Raw genomic sequence first — 11,701 nt, 5'->3', positions numbered from 1 at the left:
TTTGTTGTGAATTGTTGTGGTGTTGGGCTGTAGGGAAAAAATGTACTTTCCGGTAGAGTGTTGTTTTTATTTGTGAAGTTATATTGATTTTGCCAAAGTGACATATTGTGAATTTCTATTTGTTTTGCCAAAGTGACGATAGGCAATGTTTGAACCACACCTTGTCCGGGTGTGGGGATGATTAGCTAGAACTCTAGTCATTTTGCCAATCTATTCTTGGGGGCGAGGTGAGGGTTGATGTAACCTCATGAATATAGTTTTGTGAATTGTGTGGTTATTCTTCTTCATTTTTGTTGTTGTGAGGGACTAGAACCAAATTTTTTGGTTTATGTTTGGGTCTTGAAATTGTAATGAACTAATGGTGATTATTTTTGTGAAACTGTTAATTGGTTTGATTTACTCATACGAGCTGTAAAGCTTAACATGTTTGTGTTTACAGTCCCGGTGCACCAATCAATGGTGTAGGGGATAGACCTGCAGGTGGAGATTAGCAAGCTTGAGGAGCTTTTGTTGGAGGATCGCTAAGTAGTCCCCCCTTTTGTTTTGGTGAGAATGGAGAGAATTTTACACTATCCCAATTATGTTGTGTTTTTTGTAAACGTTGGTGATGTATTATTCTTATTGATTGAGTTTAACTTGAACTCAGTTTTGATACACTGTTACTGTAAGATGATTTCAATGTAATTGAGTTTTTTTTAGAGTAGTGCACAACATTGATTTTGAATTGTATTCTTCAAAATTCTCGGGTTGGGACAATCTAGCTCAATCCATAAAAACATCAATTTCTTTCCCTAGATGCCCCACCCTCACAAGAGTCGGCACATAAATTTCCAAGGAAGTCAGCTAGGAACTAAAACTGGTTTGTTGAAGAAAAATTTCAAGGAATTGCAGCATTGTAGACCTTAGCCTTTAGATAGCACTAAAATGCTTCGCACAATATAGGGTCAGTGGATAAAAACCTACTACAAGAGCTCAATTATTGTAAGAAATCAAAGCAAAAGCAAGAGGATCACATCCTTTAGGTGCTTCAGAGAAGCAGTGAAACTAAAGCATATAACAACGAAACTTATTGTATAACAAACTTATAATATGGAATTCTCTGATGGCAGTTTGTTGCGTAAGGGGGTCTTCCTTCTTTGTAACAGTCTTATAATTAACTTGCATAATTCCAACTGCTATTAGAGCCATGAGTTCTACTAATAAGAGTAAGGAGAGCCATCACTCTTTTCACATCATGAAACAATTACTGAACAAGATGAAGAATTAGATTGATACCAAGGCAAGAATCAAGCTCCAACCTCATCAACTTTTATCCGTATCAAGATATCTTTCCCAGTGCAGCAAGTGATTATAGACATCAATTGCAGCCTCATTACTGCGGCAAAGAATAATAACAGAACTAAGTGATTTTCATCAGGTACCCTGAAAGAGCAACAAAGGAGGAAGCAAAAGCCAAAATAATGAATCTAGATTTTAGACACCTGTGAAACCTGCCAATACTTGTGCATCCCCGGATAGGAATAATTGTTATGCATTTGTTTCTGTGATACTTGCAATGCAGATATTTAGATGATAGGCACTGGACCCCGATCACAAACTGAAATGGTGATTTCAAATGAGAGAGTAACAATAGATTAGATAATACATCCATATATGTGATGGTTTTATGATCTCAAACTTCATGGTGATAGCAGCAGGAGACCTGCCAGCTTTCATATTAGCTTCAAATAGGCAACAAAGTCTGATCTACTTTATAATTAGAACATAACTCAACTATTAAACCCATGGTTGAAGCATCTGCAGAAAAACCCTGCTTCATCATCTCATGAGTAAGTCCTATAGCCTTTAATGGTTCAATATTATAGATAAACCCTCGGACCATTGTGCTGTATGTCCAATCATCTGCAGAGCAGCCCCTCTCTTCCATCTCTCTAAGTAACTTTTCAGCTTCACTAGTTAGGACCACTTTACAAAATACGTTGATCATTATTGTATATGTTTTAGTGTCAGGTTGAAGTCCTTTTGTTAATAAGCCACAAAATTCTTCCCTTGCAACTTCCACTTTTCCAGCATTGCACAAACCTTTCAAAATAATACCGTAAATTACTATATTTAGATGCACCTTGCTGGCTTCAATTTCTCTAAGAATTTCCATTGCCACATGTAATTGCCCATTGTTACACAAGCCATTGAGTAAAACAGCATAAGTTTGAACTTCTGGAAGTTGGCCAAAAGCTTGCATCTCAAACAACAACTTCTGTGCGCATTGTATTCTCCCCATTTTGCAGAAACCATCCATAAGAGAAGTATAAGTAACGGTATCAGGAACAAGTCCCTTACCCGATCTTTTTATGCTTACAATATCCATTAATCAATATCAATGTTTTCAAAAACGAAAGGGAAGACGACTAGGGGTCACCTCGCTAAGGCGATAAGGCCAACGAATTCCAACAATGAATATTTTAATTAAATACATATAAATGTAACTTAATGTATATAAATTGTTTTTTTAATTAAAAATATGGTGTGATTTGAATGAAAATTGGGAAAAAAACTCAGCCCCAACAAAAACCCACATATTCAAGTGTTGGCCAAAATCCATGTTTGAATTGGCCCAAAACCCATGTTTTGATAGAAAGCTAGTCGGTTTGACTAGCAAAAAGAAGAAAACCCAGAATTTTCCTTCTGCCTTCCGCCTCCCGCCGCATCAGCCATCTCCTTCTCCAAAAAACGACCGCCCCGACGCTTTTTGCTTCGCCTTTCCTGCAACTCACCCCAAACGAGGCGTTTTGCTGCCGCCCACACCAAAGCGCGCACCGGCAATGCCTCGGCGTCGCCTTTGAAAACATTGATAAATATCATATAAAAATCAGCACCAACCTCATAGCTCTTGCTCACAACCAGATCAAAATTTTTTTTCGCTCCATCCATCTCTCCTCTAATGCAGTAACCCCCCACAAGCCAATTGTACACGACTTTCTTAGAAAATTTTGTAATATCCTCATTTTTCCCCCCTCTCCCCGCAGCCGCGCCTTTAGAAGCGAAATTTTTGTTCCGACCCAACCCGACTTTTCCGGCTGACTCCGGTGGTTTCAGGTGACCGAACCAACCCAGATAGTTTCGTCTCCTCCTTGCGCACCTCCCTTGGTGGTGCATCGTGGAGTAGCACGCCGGTTTCCACGCATCGAAGCCCGGAAGTCAACCCGGAAACCCGACGGTGACCCGGTTGTGTTGTGTTCTTCAATTTTTCGGCGATCTCTGGCGAGTTTATGCTTCACCACCGGTCTCAAACTCCTTGCCTCAACGTCGTCAACAACCCCTGCAAAAGTTTTGAGCTAAATCGAAGGGTAAGAACTCGAACCAAGAAATTTCAATTCTAGGGTTCTTGATTTGAGATTTTTTGAAAATTCTGAAATTAGAGGTTTTAAGCTTTGATATTGTGAACTAGAAAGTTGTTACGAATGTCATTTAGATTGTGGTGGGAAAATTTGGTGGTCATTGGTGGCGGTCGGAAAATAGTGGCGGCACGTGAACAGTACCTATGAACAATGTTCTGTAAAATAGTAAACCCAAATAGTGTTTAGTAAACAGTAAAAACATGAACAGTGTTTTATGAACAACATTTAGCTGTACTGAAATCGTCACCTGATATTTTACGTATCATTTTCTAAGCATTTTATCATGCTATTAGGTGACCGACGAAACGAGTGAGGGAATCGCTTTCGGTGTCGTGGAAGTTGCACGCAGGAAATAAGGTGAGTAAGCCTCACAATGATCATCATGATCGAAGTAGTGTTATAATTATTGAATTTAGTTTGAGTTGTCACCATAGTCGATGCATCACTAGTCTATACAAATTATTTTTAAAATATGTTTTGGTTTAAATTACGTGAACTTGATCGTCTACGGTTCATGAGTAAGTGAAACACTATTTTAATAAATAATTTTAAAAATATTTTAGTGATTATGGATTATGGTGAATGTGAGTAAATCTCACTATGACACGTCTACCCTTGGCAGTGACTCATATTTACGTTTTCTTAAAAAGATCGAACTATTACATGTATATAATATAGTGGGTTGTGTATGTGTATAAAATGGTAAATACGATACATATATATGGGTTGTTATATTATATACTGTTACGTTCTTATTTCCAAATGAATTATATTGCGGCCACTATATTTATTTTATTTGAGCAAGAGTCGCTTTATTGTAATACAATAATAGGGGTAGATTGTTATTTTACGGGTTTTAACATTGAGTCTTGTTAAAACTTTTTATGTCTTCGGACGTGTTTTTCTGTCTTCAGACCTGTTTTCGGATGTGTTGGCAGTATCAGAACCAAGCCTTGGCCGGGTGACTATTACGATTCAGTTAGAGCTCTAGTTTGTGTGCCGGTGTACTGCATGAGGGGTAATAGATGGGTTACATGTTATGAGTACCTATATTTTTGTGATATTTGGTAACATATGGGTTGCCCAGTGTCTGACGACGTACTGCATGAGGGGTAACAGATGAGTACCTGGGTCTCATGAGTACCTGTATTATAAATGTATTTGAGTAAACAGATGGGTTGCCTGATTTCACATGAGCACTTATATTTTCAGATATTATTGGACAACCAGATGGGTCGTCCAATGAATCATGAGTATATTTATAATTAAATGTTTTCAGTATTTTCTTCTGTATTTATTTACGAGTTTTATTGTTGTTACTCATACGAGATGCAAAGCTTACCGGGTTTGTGTTTACAATCATGGTGCACCTATTCGATGATGTAGGGTATAGTTCTGCATGGGTGGATTTGTCACGACCCCGGAATTTCGAGTATGAAACTCTAATTTCGAAGTCATGAAAAACGCTAAAACAAATCTCAATAAATCGAAATCGTTTTCAATGTCTCAGTGGATCATTACTGAGTTCACAATACAACTCAGACAAACCAATTATTATAAACAAAATGTATAATTCAACATTACATCAAATGGAAATGTAATAATCCTCACAAATTCTCACAAAACTCGACAAATAAATCCTCACCGCAAGATGGAAAATGAACGACTTCGAATCTTCAGAGTTGTCCTTTGATTTCCACTAATTGACACATGCGGAATTATCCATTACACCATCAAATAGGTGCAACGGGATTGTAAACACAAACCTGGTAAGCTTTACAGCTCGTATGAGTAAAATGACAAACACCACACACATATCAATATATACGAAAATCCACGAATCAACAAATATAAATGCACTCATGACAAATTAGACGGCCCATCTGGTTGTCTAATAGTGTGAAAAATATATGAACTCATGAGAATTGAGCAACCCCTCTGTTTACCCAAATGCATTTATAATACGGGTACTCATGAGCGCTGGTACACCTCTGTTACCCCTCAAGTAGTACACCGCCGATAGTGGACAACCATCTGTCATCCAATATCAAAAATATATGGGTACTCATAAGCCGATAACTCATATGTTACCTCATATGCAGTACCTCGACAAACAGACTAGAGCTCTAACTATATCGTAACTTTCGCCCGGCCAAAGGCTAGGTTCTGACATGCCAAACACGTCCGAAGACTGGTTCGAAGACATAAACATGTCCGAAGACAAAACTCGTTTGAAGACATCAATCACGTCCGAAGACAAAAAAACTCGTCCGAAGACAAAACACGTTCGAAGACATCACACGTCCGTAGACAAAATCACGTCCGAAGACAAAAACGTTTTAACAATCTTCATGTTAAAACCACATACAACAATCATCATGTCATATTGTACAAATCAAATCACATGCTCAATATATAATCTCGTCATCAAAATGATATACACAACGAAATCATAACAGTATATAATATAGCAAACTATATATATATGTACCTATTTACCATTTATACAATTATATATATATTCCACTATATCATATACATGTCATATTTCATTATTTAAAATTCTGCATAATCTTGAATCTCCGAAAGGGTAGATTCATAAATGTGTGAGATTTTACTCACCTTATAATCTCGTGTGTAATTCCACAAGTTCCGAAAGTAATTTCTTTCCTTGATTTATCGATCACCTTGAAAAGATAAGAAAAGAATTTAGAATCGTTACGTAAACCTTCAAATGCCGAAACAGTAATAATATGTTACTGTTAAACAATTTCTGGTTTTACGAATTTACTGTTCACGAAATTACTATTCACATATTTATGTACAAATACACATCAATTACGTATTCTTGTACGTGTAATACTGTTTACGTAGTTTTGTACGTATGAATACTATTCAAATGTAAATACTGTCTTAGTAAATAATAATTACTGAATTACCCTTCTGAAATTACTTTTTACATTTACTAGAAGTAATTTACATTTATATTTACCGTACGTAAAATAAATTTACATTTACCATACGTAATTCACCTTTTTACATTCACCGTCGTAAAAATACTTTTTTTTTACAATTACTGTTTGAAATCACTGTTCACGCGCCGAGCCTAAGGCTGGCGCGTAGCACGCCACCGCCGCCCTATTTCTCCTCCTCTCCTTCTCCTCTACCTTCCCACGGCCTCACGCCGCCCCTAGCCTCCCCCACGCTACCACACGCGCTGCCTAAGGCGGCGGTAACCTTCCTCCTCCAATCTCCACAATTTCAAACCAAATTCATCCAAAATCAACAACCAAGCATCAAAACAATCTAACCAAGCTAACCTTACCTCGATTTAACCTTGAAGCTGTCAGATTTTCGCCGGAGAATCGGTGACAGAAGTCGCACAGGCTTGGCTCGGGGTGCGAGGGTTCACGACGACACAAGGGGGTGCGCCGTCGTCGGGGTCGACTGCAGAGGGCCGCACGGTGCTTCTGGGCCGGCGGTGTGTGACACAGGCTGTCGGTGAAGGAGATCGTCGGCGAAGACAGTGAGGGAGAGAGAGAGAGAGAGAGAGAGCTCGGGGAGGAAGAGAGAAAAGGAAGGAGGGAGGCGTGGGGTGGGGGTTTCCAGAAATGGAAACCCTAGCTCCATTAATTATCTATTTATACCTGTTTCCAAAATTAGAAACTACTTCCATCGTTAATAACTTTTATGTATGACGTCTGATTCGAACGCGTGATGTGTCCATTAACTCATATCGACGAGCTCTACGAGTTTCGTGAAGGAAGTTTTCACAAACGATCGACGGAGTAAAATTCGATATTCACGTCGCTGAAACGTAACGTTTTTCTAAATAAACGTTCTGAGAACGTTTTCGTTCTTGTTTCATAACGTCGCAAACAACCAAATTTCGTTTTAAATAAATTTCACAACTTTATAAAAATTAAATCAAACCAAAAATCGTTTCGAAAATTCGGGTTATTACAGGATTAGCAGAATTAGAGTGCTTTCTCTGAAGATTGTCAAAGATTTCTTTCTGCTGCTTGTGGTGAGGATTGAGTGAATTTTACATTTCCATTGGTTGTATATTATTCAAGTCGACTAAGTCATGTTGTGGACTCTGTTTCGATATAATGTTATGCTAAGATGATTTCTGTTTCAGGATGAAATAATTGTGTATTATTGAATGATATGGGGGCCTATATATAGGCATTACAAAACCACAATCCCGTAGGATTCGGAGTCCTAATCTATTACGGAGATGCTAATCTATCTCCTAACAGGAAACCTATTAGGCTAAGACACACACAAGGGTAGAATAGTAATTCTCCCGGAACACTCCCCCTTGTGTCGCATGCCTAGGTTGCATGGTGCACACATCGTTGCCTCGGTAAAAACCTTGTCAAGCAAAATAAAAACCGCTTGGGTAAAAAAAAAAGCTTGATCGAAGGGAAAAAGAGCACAATGCACCGTTTACATTTGATAGCATCATGTGAGGTAGACTCCTCCTGAAGTCTACGAAACAACTCCCCCTGATTAGTGTCATAATCATGGAGTACAAAGAACAACGTATACAATGTTCATTACATGCTTCTCAAACGTAGTCTTGGGCCAATGATTAATCATTAATCTAGCCACACATCCTTAGATCATACATGCTATACTTAGCCAAACTTAGATCTTAGGAAACAAGATTTCATAACAACTCAAAACAAGAGTTTGCAATGAAAATCAGATTTTCGGATAGAATGACCTTCACTCACTTAAATGGCCATAACTTCTTCGTCAAAATAGGTATCAGCGAACCGTAAAATGTTCTGAAAAGTAGGCACCCGTGGATTTCCAGTGACATAAGGTTCGCAACCTCATCCGATCGGAGCAGTTCACAATGCTCTGTCGAAGTTGACTGACTTGCAAATTTCCGGACAGAACTGTCCTACTTTGCTAAAACGACCATAACTCACTCAATATGATAGCTATGAATGAATGGTTGGTATCCCTGGAAAGCAGACACATAGACCTTTCCAACGGTACCAATTTCACCATATTTCATCGAGCGAGCTGTCCTGTAGTTCTCGTTGAAGTTGACTTACGAAACTGGACAGATTCTGATTTGTCACATTTAATGTGTCTTTCGCGAAAAGAATGGGGGAATAGACCAATGAAGGACTGATTTTGGTCCAAGACGGAACCGTACGCATCCTCTACGCTACCAGTGTCGACTGCTACACCAAGGCGTACGTTGATGTTGCTGGAGCTGCTGGCGGCGTTGGTGTGGATAGGATTTGTGTTGGTTCACTAAGTATAGAACTAAACCCATGTCAAAGAAGCAATGCAAGTCCAATGACAATGCATAGGTGCATAGTTAATCACGTCATAATGAAAGCAATAGTGTCCCAACAACACTAACATGTATGAATGTATAGCTCATTAAATCTCTTCATCATCTATACTTAGACGGAATAGAGAATCAAGAATTAGCTTCATATGAACACATATGGGTATGAGTTCTTGCAACCGATTGTACTACGTTCTCTCGAACGTCGCAATATGATTACATAAGCTCTCAGTGGTCTGGAGGCATTTAAAGTCCCTCGGGCACTCTCATATCTGCGTCAAGATCCCTTTACAGATATTCTATGACCACTATCGTATGCTGCAAATCAGTTTTCATGGACACTACTACTGATCAAGTAGCGGAAAGCAATTATGTCCATAACGAGAGAATATAAGTCATCGTAGTCAATACTAGGATAATGAGACAATCTTTGCACCATAAGTCCTGCATATATCGCATGACTTCATCTTTCTCATTACACTTACGAACAATGACCAATATAACAAGTCTAGTTCATCCTGTATTGATTCTTTCCACTTCGGTCAAGTTGCTCATCGTTGATACTTTACAATGGAATAAGAGCATAAGCGAATACATCATCAATCATGGGAGATCAATCCATTAAACACACGCGCGTGCTATATACAATCAATCCGTGAGATTTCTATTCTTCTCTAACATCAACAAAATGAGTCTGTAGCGTCCCACAGAAACTTAGTTGATACACATGTTTAGAGAATATCTCTTGATGATGGGCGAAATACTTGTGCCTACGCACTTCGCTTCTTTCTAGTTTTGATTCTAGAGAATAATGGTCTCCCCCTCATCTAGGTAGGAGCCAAGACCGAAGCTATGACCCTTACTAGTTCATCTTTGCGTTTGCCGCCCTTGTTTTGTGGTGCAATGCCACGGGCGCCGACAACACCACAGCGTACGATGGTGCCATCGCCGGCTTCCTTCCCACTGTCAGGGATGGTGCCAACGGTGCTAGGACCAGGTCATATGAAATTCTCTCATATTCTGAGAGTCCCAACCTTACCGGCACATCACAGCATTTATGTGCGATCTCGTCACTTTTGCAATATCGGTAAAGTCATTGAGCATCGAATCTTTAACTTTCTAGAGGTCGATAATGCATTGCACATTTGCTCACTTTGAGTAGTGCGGGACCTTAATGAGACATAGTGCCACACCACGTCAATTCCTGGCGTTAAAACCGGAATGGGAGCATACCATATCTTCCCCTAACGACGGGAAGTATGTCTCATCAAAGTGACCGTCTGCTAATATCGCAGGATAGAGATCAACGGTTGTAGATTGGAAATAGCGGACAACTGTTGGTGATTCATAAATCATAACCAATCAGAATACTTAATCGTTTCCAGTAGACCCATTGAGATAACTACAATAGAGGCACATAAATAACTTTAACCAAATAGGCGTTAGTGAAAAAAACGTTGGGACCGTATCCAGTGACCATCTAGTACGCACTAAACGCTTGGCAAGTTGTGGGTCTAAAACGAATAAGTGTCGCTGCATGCAACATCATTACATATCTCCATGCAAAAATTGGCAGGTTAGTACCCATAACCAAGTCCGAGCTCTGCTAGATCGTGCAGTGAATGAACATGAGGAATAATATGTTCAACGACGATCCCAGTAGATATGCAAAACGAAATCATCAAAGTCATGGAGGTGAACTCTCCAACGGTATCCAATCAAATAGATTTGAGAGGATGGGAAAGGTGGTGAACCCTTAGTATGATGATCATAGCTAAAAACTTTAGCGAATGTAGCGTTTCTTGTCGATGCTCTTAACCTATACCATAAAAATACCGAAAAATGTCCGTATTTGGTTGGATAGGGTCCACTAATGTCACCTTAAATACTTTGTAAGAATGGAATGTTCTCGGTTGGAGCCTTAGCAAATAAAGACTTACTTGAAATCTAGCAAAAGAACAAGCTTTGCAAAATGAGCGATTGTCATCAGAGATTGTCATCAGAGATTGTCATGGAGGCATTAGAAGACACGGGAGGCATCACAAGCTCCTATGAAGGAGGGGATGCCGCCACCGACGGCCTTAATGCCATGGAGCCACCGAAATAGGCAGGCTCGGCCTCACCGTGTAGAGCACGGGTGAGGTGGTCCTTCAATCGCTTCGTGAACATGAAAAATACATGATAATGTGAATTTCAAAGAACTCGAATCATCATATCTTGTTTAAAATGACCAAAAAACGATCATGTCAAACCGAGAATACAGTAAAACCGAACCCATGATTCAAAGAATCTTGAGTTACATAAACTAATGCTGTAGGCAAGCAAAACTATGTCTGCAAGCTAACAAAGCTACTGTCGAAGCTTGAAAAAGATACTGTCAATGAAATCAGACAGATTTATTCCTCTCCATTCTTAACACAAATATCAAGATGAAAATCCATCATTGGCATGAATGGCCTTTAAAACTTAGCAAGGCACGAAGATATACAACACAATCTCCACACGAGATCCGTAAAACAACTACCTGCACCGTAGGACAGTGTGGGTGGTTACGCAATTAGCAAGACACTCGATTTCACGGCGGGACATTCTCAAAATGAAGATTAAGAGAGTCAACGAAGCGGTGAACTTCTCTACACAATACTCCGTAGGATATTGTAAGAGAGGGGATTGAAACAAATGACAATCCCATCGAATGTATCACATGGCAATAGAACTACATTCTTTAACTCAAGAGTTGGAAAGACATGGTATTGGAGCAGTTGAATACCAAACAATTTGGGTGGTAAAAACCATCCAATTGGTGCGGGTGGTCACCAATAATAATAAAATCATTTGAGCTATGAAATGACTTGGAGAAAACCGGAAAATTAACCGGAAAACCATGTCAAATTAACTCAAAACCGGGTGAATTTTGGACTAGCAAAACATGGCAGCAAGAACTGCTGAGATATGCCAGAAAAATGAGGAGAAACGACAAAAAAAA

The 11,701-nt window shown here is 39.2% G+C and overlaps 1 protein-coding gene across 1 annotated transcript; it reads right to left on the bottom strand.

The window, feature by feature from the left end:
- Positions 1-1,723: 1,723 nt before the first annotated feature.
- On the bottom strand, positions 1,724-2,368 carry LOC126787200 (pentatricopeptide repeat-containing protein At3g22470, mitochondrial-like). The gene has a single exon (XM_050513120.1). The coding sequence runs from the start codon at positions 2,366-2,368 to the stop codon at positions 1,724-1,726; it is 645 nt and encodes a 214-aa protein (XP_050369077.1).
- Positions 2,369-11,701: the final 9,333 nt, after the last annotated feature.

The sequence above is a fragment of the Argentina anserina genome, chromosome 3 (assembly GCF_933775445.1).
Source record: "Argentina anserina chromosome 3, drPotAnse1.1, whole genome shotgun sequence".
Taxonomy (NCBI): domain Eukaryota; kingdom Viridiplantae; phylum Streptophyta; class Magnoliopsida; order Rosales; family Rosaceae; genus Argentina; species Argentina anserina.
This window is presented reverse-complemented; position numbering and strand designations above follow the sequence as displayed.

Excerpts from the sequence above, each read along its gene's own strand:
- LOC126787200 (XM_050513120.1), bottom strand. The coding sequence starts at position 2,368 with ATGGATATTGTAAGCATAAAAAGATCGGGTAAGGGACTTGTTCCTGAT.